The sequence below is a fragment of the Aethalodelphis obliquidens genome, unplaced genomic scaffold (genome assembly GCF_003676395.1).
Source record: "Aethalodelphis obliquidens isolate GAN/ISIS:26980383/991018 unplaced genomic scaffold, ASM367639v1 scaffold50, whole genome shotgun sequence".
NCBI classification, from domain to species: Eukaryota; Metazoa; Chordata; class Mammalia; order Artiodactyla; family Delphinidae; genus Aethalodelphis; species Aethalodelphis obliquidens.
In genome coordinates this window covers 12684153-12697040 of record NW_020837994.1, presented here as the reverse complement: position 1 = coordinate 12697040, position 12888 = coordinate 12684153, and the positions used below count along the sequence as shown (strand labels likewise).

Sequence of the window (12888 nt, the reverse complement as noted above, 5' to 3'; positions counted from 1 at the left end):
ATCCCACATGCCACGGGGCAACTAAGGCCACACGCCACGACTACTGAGCCCGAGCACTCTGGAGGCCACGTGCCACAATTAGCACTAGAGAAGCCCACACGCTGCAACAAAGAAGAACCCATGTGCCACAATGAAGACCCAGTGCAGGAAAGAGAGGGAGAGAAGGGAAGAAAAGAAAGGAAGAAAGGAAGGAAGGAAGGAAGGAAGGAAGGAAGGAAGGAAGGAAGGAAGGAAGGGGGAGGGAGGGAGGGAGGGAGGAAGGGAAGGAAGGAAGGAAGAAAAGAAAGAAAGAAAGAAAGAAAGAAAAAGAAAGAAAGAAAGAAAGAAAGAAAGAAAAGAAAGAAAGAAAGAAAGAAAGAAAGAAAGAAAGAAAGAAAGAAAGAAAAGAAAGAAAGAAAGAAAAGAAAGAAAGAAAGAAAGGAAGAAAGGAAGGAAGGAAGAAAAGAAAGAAAGAATGAAAGAAAGGGGGAGAGAGAGAGAGAGAGAGAGAGAGAGGGATAGAGGGAGGGAGGGAGGGAGGGAGGGAGGAAGAAAGAAAGGAAATACCCAATGTATTACCTTTCAATGTTCATATTCTTCCCACCACTCCCATTCTGCTCCAGTTTGTACGGGAAACTGACATTTGTTGCTTTGGTGGGGGAGATAGCTTGTCTATCTTGAATTACCTTGGGTGATAAGATCTCTGTAGAATGAATGAAAGTGAGTTTCCTTTCAACTCTACATAGGCGGTTTCTACTTAACACAGATTTTTTAAAACTCATAATTTTACTAGGGAAATTGTTCACATAAGATACACTTTCTTATCTTTAAAATATCGTCCCTTGCCCTAGTGTGGTTAAAATATATATATTTTTTGCTGTATACTTATTACATGCAAAGCTCTGGCTGGGCACTTTAGAAAATACAAAGAGGCAAGTCTCTGCCCTTAAAGATCTTTCAATAAATACAGCTGAAGAGGAAAAATAAGATATAAACAGAAAACATGAGAGCTGTCATTTGTGGAGGTCTTACCACCTGCCAACAGTACTAAGTGATTTACACACATTATATAAATAGCAACTCAGGACAATGATGCAGAATGTCTAAATCTCAAATAAATGGTGCAATCTCTAATGTTCAAAGAAGAGAGAAGCCACTTCAGAATCCACTGATGAGAGGAGTTTTCATGGAGGAAGTGAGATGTGAAAAGGGTACAAAGAGGAGAGTAGGATTGGGATAGACTGTAAAAAAAGGAAGGGAATTCCAGGCAGGAGAAAAAGAGTGAACAGAAGCATGAAGTTGAGGAAGGGCAAGGCATGTTAGAAGAGCATAAATAGACAACTTTGCTCAAAGAAAGAGTCTGTAAGGAACAGTGACAAATGAAGCTAAAGAATGAAAGCATGTGAGTATTAGGCTAAAAGTTTGTATGTAATCCTGTAGGCCACATGTCACAAAACCAACATTCACAAGCCAATGTTTACCCATTGATATATATTTTGTTTGGCCCAGTTAGCATTTTTGTTTCAATGTAAATTGGTTGCCAAAATTTAACTGTCAATAGATTTCATATGTCAGGATATCTGCTTCTCTTGAGGAATCAGAAAATTTGCTACCACTTGGCCCACATTTCCACAGATCAATAATCTGCTAGACTACTTTATCAAAGGGTAGTTTGGCAACCCCTGGGGATCCCTAGGACCCTTTCAAAAAGTCTTTGAAGTCCTAAGATTTTCTTCACATGATTCAACCAAAACAACATATCACACCAGATTATATGAAGACGCAGATATAAGAATCCACTATCTTCTATAAAGCCAGATATCAAAGATATAAAACTACCTCTCTTCATTTTTCATAAAAATTATTATTTATGCTCACATGTCTCCCTATCATGTGACACCCAGCCCAGTTCATGCATTTATGTTAGCTGCCTGGACCTTACAGGCAGCTGAGTTTTGAGCTGTGCAGAGCCAGCAAAGAGGTCACAGTTCAAGAGTCTGAGAGTCATAAAGTGGTTAAGGTGAGACACAAGATTCCAGGAATAGAAGATGTTTGTTAGAGAGAAGAATACAGTGATTATTCATGAAACTAACTTTATTTACTCTGGCCATAGGAGTTGCTAAGCAGTATGGCTTGGCTCATAAGTAGTAAAGAGTGACAGATTATACCCAGAAATCATCGACCTACCTCGGACGCCTTCTTCTTTGTCTGACTGGTCTTTTAACTTGCTCTTCCTTTGTCCATTCTGTCCACCTTCTTCTGCAGTGGTCTCCATAGGCAGTTTGTTCTCCATCTCCTTGAGCTCAATCCTAGGAATGAACCAAGATACTTGTCCATAAGTGACTGTGTAAACTCCCAGTTCTGAGAAGCAGCCATGCTTGCTCACTGATTCTGAATGAAATAAGCCTACTTCTCTCAAGGAGGCAAGTGCTTTTATTTACTAAGTACAAATCATGGACTCATTCTCTTTGGGAGCCAACGACGACCCTCCCCCTTTTTATATAGATAAACTGCTTTGAAGACCTGGATTTAAGTTTTGTTTTTTATATCAGCTTGAATTTGTCTTTTCTAGTTCTGTAACCAGATGCCATAGGCCTGAAACAGTGAAAGGTAGTCATTGGATAGCTTGAAGGCAAGGATTCATAGCCTGGTAGGCAGGGTACGCCCAGAAAAAACCACTCCTCTCCTCCCTCTTTCTCCTCCCCACTTCTCCATCCTCTCCCCAGGCAAAAGTGAGGGACTTGCAAAGGCAAGGGAGGAAGGGGTTTGTTTAGTTGGTATGTGTAGTTGTAGATTTTCTCTGGTCTCAGGAACGGAGTGCTGGGTTAGAGTTGGGAAGGAAGGGTGGGGCAGAGGTGGTACTTGCAGTAAATTCAAGGGTCAGACTTCAAATAAATGAAACACCTACAGTTGTTTTGAATATTTGAGTCCTCATGTCCATTTCTAGGCTACTTGACAGGAACTTCCATCTCTGTTCCTTAACTAACTGCAATTATTTCCCTCCTGGATTGCTTAAGCCAAACTATGTCCAGGAGGACAGCCAAATTTGCCTTCCAAAATATAATCAAAAGAAAACTATTTGGAAACCACTGATTTATATTTAATGAGTAAGGCAACATGCTACAATGGAAACAACACTGAAACAGTCAGGAGCCATGGTTTTATTTCTGGATTGGCCCCTCAGTTTTGTAACCATTTCATCTGTAAGATGAGGGGATTGGACTCATTAATCTTTAAGGCTTATTCTCCCCCTTACACTGATTTTGCTGAGGTCTGTGGCATACAGTTTTTCCAGGAGGGACTTGTTCCAAACCAACAAACACAAGAGGGTGTCACAGACTCAAAAACATGAGAAAGAAAAAAAGAGAGAGAGAGAGAAAATAATACTTTGGGAAGCTGGTTACTATTTCCTAAACTTCCTTTACCCAAAATGCATAGCAGTTAATGGCACAGCAATTAAGATTAAAAACATTATTAAGAGCTAATAATGGGTAAGTAATGAACAAACTGGAAATAAAACCCAAGTCTCCTGATTCCTATTCCAGTGCTTTTAATACTGCATCCTGTCACTTCACTTGTTAAAAAAAAAAAAAAAGAATTAAAATTACATGCTGTACACCTAAAACTAACACAACATTGTAAATCAACTATACTCCAATAAAAATTTTTAATTAAAAATTTAAAAAAGAATTAAAATTACAACTAATTTTGCTCCTCTATAAAGTGAATAAAATTATAATATGTATCTCAAATGGTTGTAGTAAAGATTAAATACAAGACTACTGAGAAAGTGCTTAACAATACCTAGCATCTAGTAAGTGCTCCATAGATAACTATCATTGCTATTGTTATCATTATTGTTATCATTACCATTATTGTAATCATTGTCAGCAGCAGCTGCTGGTAATGCCCACTATGCTCTTGGAGTGAAGCTGTATCTTGTCTTTCTAGCTGCTTCAGTGGTAAAAAACAGAGCTCAGAGAGGAGGTAGTCTAGATGGCAGGACAAGGAAGAAACTAGGTCAGAGAAGGGGTGAAAGGTAGAGCAAAGCCTAGCAAGTGAGAAGAATTTTACTAATACTGCAAGGACTAAGGTTGGTGGGAGGTAGTATGAAAATTTCCAGGGAACCAAGAATAGTTTAAAAAAAGAGTATCCTAAGTGCCGTTGTCTTTTAACTTAACTACAGAAAGTGTATGCAATAAACTCTTATTTGTTGGAGCACTGAGAGCAACAGAGAGAGATAGAGAGAGAGAGCATGAGCTAGAAAACTCAAGTGTGACACACTGTCCAGTTCCATCAATAGGTCCCCAGGGATTGCTGTGCCTGGAGGAAACTGTGGAGGAAAGCACTGACCTTGGAAATGAAAGCATGCTGTTGGGCCGGTTCCCCAAGGATTCTCTGCTAGACAACACTGAGTCCACAGTGTCAGGCCTCTGGGGACAGGGACAGAGACAGGTTATACTTGGGCTGTGGTCCAGGACACAGAAAAATCAGAGCCACAGGGTGCTCAGAAGCCTCAGACTACCATGATACTCTCTACTGTTATTTTTGTTTAGTACTCAAAGCCTAGAGCTTAAAATGCAATGAGGAATGGGCTTCCCTGGTGGCGCAGTGGTTGAGAGTTCGCCTGCCGATGCAGGGGACACGGGGTTCGTGCCCCGGTCCGGGAAGATCCCACATGCCGCGGAGCGGCTGGGCCCGTGAGCCATGGCCGCTGAGCCTGCGTGTCCGGAGCCTGTGCTCCGCAACGGGAGAGACCACAACAGTGAGAGGGTACCGCAAAAAAAAAAAAAAAAAAATGCAATGAGGAATGATCTCATTTATCAAAGTAGTCACCCTGCATTGTTGCATACCAATTCCATTGATGCTGCCTTTTCTCAAACCATTTCCTCCTTGGAAACTGCCCTCAGAGTTGACAGCTCCTTTCAGACATCTTTAAGAGGACAGCCAATTTACTAAAACTCTTAGGAAAATGAGCAAGTTGGCTAATTCCACTCATGACCCAAATAACTCTAAAACTGGGTAGTTAAGAGAAGGGCTTTGGAGTCAGGCATCCTCATGTTTAAATCCTCACACTGTTAACAGCCACATAGCCTTAGACCCTAGGTACGTGGGGATAATAATAGGATCAGATTCACAGGATTTTTATGAGGTACTGTATATAAGTGGCAAGCACATATAAGCATTCCACAAATAGTGGCTATTATAATTATTATATATAATAATATTCTAATATATAATATTATATATGACTTAAATTATAATTATATAATTATAATATATAAGTTATAAAATATATAATAAAATAATAATCACATTATTAAATTTATACTAGTATAGAATGATATATAAAATTATTCTTTTTGGATTAATGATATGGTTTATAAAAGGCTTTGAAGGGGATTCCAAAAGCAGAAGTTTTAAAAATATTTCAAGAAAAGCAGCATCAGTGAAGTTAGCACACAGCTTTCCAAGAGAACTCTTCGGCAGGACAGCACTCAGGTTTACGTTATGGAACATTTAGGAGAAAAACAGTCACTCTCACAACTTTATAGCAGTTTCCCAAAATGTGTTTTATAGACGTTAATGAATATTGACTCAACCTAAATTTCCATGATTAAATACATTCGGGCAGTTAAAGCAGCTTCTTTCCAGCCAGACCTCTCAGATCCTTTAATATGCCCATGTGCTTTGGCCTCCAGATTGTTTTTTCATAGAATCTCTCTCAAGACTAGTTCTTTTGGAACATGCTCCTTAAAAGGTATGTCTTAGAGTGCAGCAGTCCAATTAAAACATTATCCTTTCTTTTAAACTCATATTGAAGCTTACAAATTTCTGTAGAATCCCTGAGGGTGAGAGATGAAGCAGCACTTTGGCCTTGCTTCTAGTTTTGCAAATCTTGCCTGTTTTTATGAAAAAGAGAGGGTGATACTTGTGTGTGTGTTTCCACTTTGCACACACAGGTTTGGCATCCCTCTTAGCAATCCTGTATGAAGCCAGAGTGTGGAGAAAACACCAAGAGCTTCATTATGCACAACTCCGTCTCCTAAATACCCATCCCAGAGCACCACGACAGGAGAAGTTAGAGGGTAGAATTAAACCATATTTATAACATTTCCTTTCATAGCCTTTTCATTTAAAAGTCTGGCTTTTGTTCTATGGGACACAGGATTATATAACATTCATGATAAGCCAATTTGCTCATACAAACTCAGTACATTAAGATTCAGTTAGTCCTGTCGATTGACTGTTTAACTGCCTTCTTAAAGTCTGCTATGTCCAACTTAGCATGAAGGTCACACCAGCTATTTAACGGTTAACAGTGATGGGTCAATTATGAAATTTCTTCTACAACAATGCAAATTAAAAGATAAAGATACATTTCCATGACTTGAATGCGATTTTTCTGTAGACTTTCATTGAAATAAAATAGTGTAATCAGCACAAAAAGAGTAATTAGGAAGTCTGGGCTTGAATTTCAGTTCTACGGCAGGGCACCCAGACTTCAGGTTCCCACATAACCTCTCTGAGTCCCCATTTTTCTCATTGGTAAAATCAGGATAATAATTCTGGTTTTATAATGTTTTGAGACCCAAATGAAATAATATATGTGGAAGAATTTTTTAAACCATAAGGTATTATAAAATGTTCAGAATTATAAGAGTTTCTATCACTATATTTTTCAGGTGGCATTGCCTTAAAACTTAAAGTTCCTTAGCCCCTCTAACTTTTTTGTCAGAGAGTTAATCATCTATAAACAAGTACTTCTTTGACTTGAGGTAACTGCCATTTAAAATATGTCAGGCTTCCCTGGTGGCGCAGTGGTTGAGAGTCCACCTGCGGATGCAGGGGACACGGGTTCGTGCCCCGGTCCGGGAAGATCCCACATGCCGCAGAGCGGCTGGGTCCGTGAGCCATGGCCGCTGAGCCTGCGCGTCCGGAGCCTGTGCTCCGCAACGGGAGAGGCCACAACAGTGAGAGGCCCGCGTACCGCAAAAATATATATATATAATAATAAAATATGTCAACCTTAGTTTTTCTTAAAGATGACCCATTTACAGATGATTCAGAGCTACAATCAGGAAAGGGGTTAGGAGAAGGAAAATATTAATTTACATTTGCTAGGGCTTTCGCCAAAGCCCCACTTCCATCCATTGTAAAAAGGAAGTTCTTATAAAATCTCATCTTCACATTGCCACCTCTGATCACAAGGACCCCAATTCCTTTGAATGTAAACTCCACGTTTTGTTTGGTGGAAATGGATCGTGATAAAAAAAGCGACGTCTCCTTCACACATCTTTCCACCGTATCTCTGTTAAATGGACCCTCTAGGGATATCATGACAAAATTAAGTGGAACAACTGGGATATCACCTAGAGGAGAAAAAGACAGTTGGGGTGAGGGGAAAGAAGTGGAAATTACAACAAGGACATATACACGCTCACAAATAATTATCTGATTCTCAGTTAATACTCAAAAATAGAACTGTCCATGTGAAGCCTTTAGTTGCACCCTATTAATAGATATTAATCAATACAATTTTCCCTAAAAGTAGAATGTTTTTTGCTCAAAATAAGAACAAATAGCTTCCTAAGCAATACTCCAGACAAGATTTTTATTTTCTCTTGGAGACATATTTATAACTAACTGTTCCTCTTCATCAGAGGGTTTTCTGAAGTTTTCAGTCCCCTTTCAGGACACGCTGCAGCAATATTTGCCTCTCTTCTCCAGTTATCATAACATTTAAAAATGATTATAAATATCTACAAACATTAAGTGTTTTGAAAAGATAGTTATCTCCACTAGAAGTCACCTTTCAAACAAAAGTGGGTCTTATCAGAGGGTATCAGTCTGAGTGACTTGCAGACAGCTTTTCCTCTCTAATGAGCCCATAAATGGCAGTGCAGGGGAATATGGTTATATCTAGCATGAAAGTAAGCACAGAGTCTATTCAACTAGAACAGATATAGGAGCTATGCACAGTCCACAAGTCAGAAAAGAGGGAAAATAGGAAAGATGATAAATTGAAAGAGAGACAGTAGACAAGGTCCACTGATAGAGGACCAGGACAGAGAGAAGATAGGGACATTCTAAACATTCACTCGGCAAAACATTAATTTAGAGCCTTTCCAATGTCTACTGCTGCTGGATGATGAGAATTACCAGCTCTGCAGTACACAAGCTTCCCTATATCAGCCCACAGCCTCCTGCTCAATTTAATGGTGATTCTATACCATCTCCCCCTAGATTCTCCCCTCCCATTTGCCCAACGCCTATCTGCAATCTGTCTTCCAGCCCATTTATATAAGGATGCTGTCATCTCACGATGGACAAGCCAGCAGAGACACTGCAAATCTCATTCTCATGGCTTCTCTGTAACTTCTGGGGGCTATACCCTCGCTTTTCACTTGTATCCATGGCACCACTCTTGGCTCTCCAATTTCCTCCTCCTTGGTCTCTTTTGCTGGCTTCCTTCCCCTTCTGCTTCTTATAAGATGGTGTTTGTTTTAACACCATCTTAGGATTTTGTCTTTGTCGGTCTCCTCTTCTTACTTTATATTGTCTCCTAGGTAAATCTATCCTAATCCTGACCTCTAGTCTCCAGCCCTCTCCTGACCTCTGAAATTATCTATACCTAAACATCCTGACAGGAGGGCTTCCCTGGTGGCGCAGTGGTTGAGAGTCCGCCTGCCGATGCAGGGGACACGGGTTCCTGCCTCGGTCCAGGAAGATCCCATATGCCGCAGAGCGGCTGGGCCCGTGAGCCATGGCCGCTGAGCCTGCGCTTCTGGAGCCTGTGCTCCGCAACGGGAGAGGCCACAACAGTGAGAGGCCCACGTACCACCACAACAAACAAACAAACAAACAAAACATTCTGACAGGAATCTCAAATTCAACATGTCCAAAAGCAAACTCATTATTTTATCTGCCACCACAGCCTGCCTTTCCCCTTCATTCCCTATGGCAGTTAATGGCATGAGTATCCATCTATTCTCTGAGAAATCCGAGTCATCCTAAATACCTTCCTTCCTCTTGCTACCCACCGCTGTCCACTGGTAACCAAATCCCACCAGTTCTACATCTGAAATATCTCATGAGTAGATTCCCTCATCTTCCTCCTGATTGCCACTGCCTTCATTCAGGCTTTCATATATTTTACCAAACTACTTTACTTAAAAGAGCTACCTTCCTAAACTAAAAACTGGACCAGTACAGATAATCCCCTGCTCAAAAAATGTCGGGGCTTCCCTGGTGGCACAGTGGTTCAGAGTCTGCCTGCCAATGCAGGCGACGCAGGTTCGTGCCCCGGTCCGGGAAGATCCCACATGCCGCGGAGCGGCTGGGCCCATGAGCCATGGCCGCTGAGCCTGCGCGTCCAGAGCCTGTGCTCCGCAACAGGAGAGGCCACAACAGTGAGAGGCCTGCGTACAGCAAAAAAAAAAAAAATTAAAAAAAAAATGTCAGTGGCTCCTAAGTGCCTAGAGGATGAATTCCATAGTCCTTATCAAACCATATAAGGCTCCTCACAATTTCACACTTACAAACCTCTTACTTCCCTCTACTTGCCTCCACAGTCAAATGCCCTGGCCACACAGAAGCACCTGTTATTCCCTTAACAGGCATCACTCTTTCCCTTCTGCTTGAATTGTTCATACTGTTCCTGAAATGCCTTCCACTGTCAGCAAAATCTTATCATCCTTTAAGACCTCCTGGCATGGCATCCTCCTAAATCTCCCCAAGCAGAGTAAGGCATCCTCCCCTCTGGGCTCCCGTGGCATTGATCCAGTTCTGCTCAATGATCCAGTTCTGATCAATGTTGCTTTTACAGGACTTAATCATGTTGCATCATTTTCTTATATATTTATCTACCATGCTACATTCTGAGCTCTTCAAAGCAAGGACCATGTCTTAATAATCTTTAAGAATCACTGTACAATGTTTGATTAGTTACCTAATTAATGATGAAGAATCGTCACCCCAAAGCTAAACTGTCGGGAATTCCCTGGCAGTCCAGTGGTTAGGACTACGTGCTTTCACTGCCAAGGGCCCGGGTTCTATCCCTGGTCGGGGAATTAAGATCCCACAAGCCGTGCAGCATGGCCAAAAAAAAAAGCTAAACTGTCTTTGTTCTTATGAATGAGTTCAATCATACATGTTTAATTCTGAAATTTCCCCCACCTCCTGAAAAAATTAATTATAAATCTAAAGTACTTTTTTGGACCACACTACAAAATCCAAGATGCAAAATAAGCCCTGTTCTAAGGCACAAATGTTTTTGCAAAATATAATGGCTTTATTTTCACTCCATTTGGTAGGTTTTTGATAAATTAGGATATTATATTTCTTCTGTCATAAAATTCTAGGTTAAAAAATAGGCTGGAAAATCCGTCAAACTCACCATACAGAATATATGCATAATGAATTCTAAGTATAGTTTATTGGTGTTTGTTTGTTTTTCCAATATATCATTTTTTGGTGGAAAGTTACTCTGAAAATTAACCTTCAGGGTTGTTAACATAAAGGAAAGTTTCAGCCTTTTCACCTGTTGGCATTGGGGATAGACGATCTCTCTTCATCCATATATGAGTCTGATGCACAAGGGCATGATAAGGAAGATCAAAAGGAATACAACCAGAAATTAGGAAGGAAGCCCCCAAAGGCCTCTAAGTAACCAGGGCAGGTGTCACAAAGCCACACATTAAAGCTGGAATTCAAGCGTCCTGTGGCAGGCATCATGTCTCCCACAATGTCTCTAGCACCTGGAACAAGGCCTGACACATAGCTGGCCCTCAGTAAATATTTGTGGAAGGAAGGAAGGAAGGAAGGAAGGAAGGAAGGAGGGAAGGGAGGGAGGGAGGAAGGAAGGAAGGAGGGAAGGGAAGGAGGGAGGGAGGGAGGGAACAAGGAAGGGAAGAAAGAAGGAAGATTTTAGGGTGTGAGAGGTATATACGGTATTAAGTCTTTACGGAATTATTAAGCTTCTAATAACTTTTAAATTTTAATAATTTAGATTATATACAATAGAAACACAGTAATCTTTTCCTAGCTGATATTAACTGCGATTCTTCCAACCTGTGACCCTAACTAACTTTCTCTTCTTTATAACCACTTTTAATTTCTTAGGATCTGAAATATGAATAAAAATCTGTATGACTTGGTGATGTCACTTTTATATAAATCTGCCTTGATGTCACATCAGGTTTTAAGCTACTGAGGTTTAAAATGGCCCACAGGAAGACTGTATATAATTTCCTACCTTGGCCGCTCACTCTGCCAAATGTACCACGTGAAAAGAGCTCCTCACATCAGAAACCAATAAAGCAGCAACTGGGCAAGCTTTGCCCTTTCATTTTTATCCCCAGGCTGGTCACCTTCTGGGAAAGTCTTAAAAATGAAATATATTTACCAGGAGTATGTACTTTGTTTTGTTTGAGTCCATGGGTCTGTACTAACTTCTCCACCATGATAAATATGGGCCTCTGAATTAGAATAAACTTGTTGTTTCCCACCTCCAGTTTTTGTCTCGTGAAAGTGAAAGTTCCAAGTCCTGGAATCTGAACTCCCTGAGCAGACAAAGAAGGGGAAAAAAAACAACAAAGAGAATTCACTGTAAATGTAAAGAAAAATAATCCTTAGCATTGTTATCCCAAAAAACATGAAGAAAATTTTAAGGCATGAGCCTTAAAATTCAATGATCTTTATGATTCCTTACAGCTTTAGTATTTTATGACTCTAAGTTTTCAAATAAGTATAAAATGTATCAATCCACGATGCGTTTCTGATCCTTCATCTCCATATCATTCAAAGGCTATGAGGACTAAGAAAACTTGTATGGATGCCATAGCTGCTTTTAATCTATATCTAAGATTACTCTTGTCCTAAATTGTGTGACATTTTAAATTTTAATTCCTTGCCATCAGAGGGGGATTCAAGGGGTCATGAGAATCTCTGCTTTCTCATTCTTTTAGGTTTTATGTCCCTCACTTAAAATCAGACAACACAAAACATCCAAGACACATGCTGCAGTGTGGTGATCTTGGCTAAGGGTAGAAGCAAACACTCCTGGCTCTCACACTGGGTCTCTGTCTCCCTGGAAATATCATACATCAAGGGTTACAAACTCAAATGCCTACAGGAGCAAAGAAAGAATGCAACAGAGTGAAGGTATCAAGCCAGAGAATGTGATGGCTAAGGAGTGCATGTCTCATCTAAAGGGGAAAGCCCCTTGTCAGCTCCAGCCAAGTGTCACATGTAGGGAAGGAAAACTGGTATCGTTAATCTGCTGATTTTTTGAGAAAATAAATACAAAACTTTGTATAAACTCTTCCAATTTTAAGTGCTCAGGACTAATTCAAATCATCAGACCAAATAAAATAGGTTTCAAGGATGCATTCAGCTCAAGAGCTGTCATATTGGGACCTCTGAGCAGGGTATAAAACTTTCACAACATTCCAGCTCCCTCCAAACTCCCCAAATCTCCGATCAGTTCTTTGGTATCCAAACTTAAGACTTGATGGGAGGAAATAGCCCAGCCCTGGGCAAAGTTTCTCACTTTTGGCAAGTTGAGTTCAGTTCCTGACTGCCTTCTTATATTTCAATTAAAATCCATCCCCTGCAAAGAGGCAAAACAAAAAGCATCATATCCTTCTATAGCCACGCCAGGAACTATCAGATCACAGATGAACAGAATTCACCTACTTCGTCTACATGCACCCGGGCTGACCAGCGATACACTTCCTATCTCCAAGGGAGCAGAACTTTCAAATTCATTACCTAAGGGTGAAATCCATGTTTGTTAAATCTACTACCCACAAGTCCTAAGTGTGAGCATCATAAAATCCCCAAACTGGGGTTTCCCTGGTGGCGCAGTGGTTGAGAGTCTGCCTGCCGATGCAGGGGACACGGGTT

At 40.6% G+C, this 12888-nt stretch overlaps 1 protein-coding gene across 1 annotated transcript in view; it reads right to left on the bottom strand.

The window, feature by feature from the left end:
• Positions 1–12888, bottom strand: part of CCDC81 (coiled-coil domain containing 81) — a 37438-nt gene that overhangs the window by 17791 nt on the left and 6759 nt on the right. The window contains exons 3-7 of the mRNA XM_027083610.1: positions 11387–11543; positions 7096–7352; positions 4333–4412; positions 2167–2288; positions 559–682 (exon numbers count right to left, since the gene is read on the bottom strand). Coding sequence (XP_026939411.1) covers positions 559–682; positions 2167–2288; positions 4333–4412; positions 7096–7352; positions 11387–11543 — 740 coding nt within the window. The remainder of the gene's footprint in view (positions 1–558; positions 683–2166; positions 2289–4332; positions 4413–7095; positions 7353–11386; positions 11544–12888) is intronic.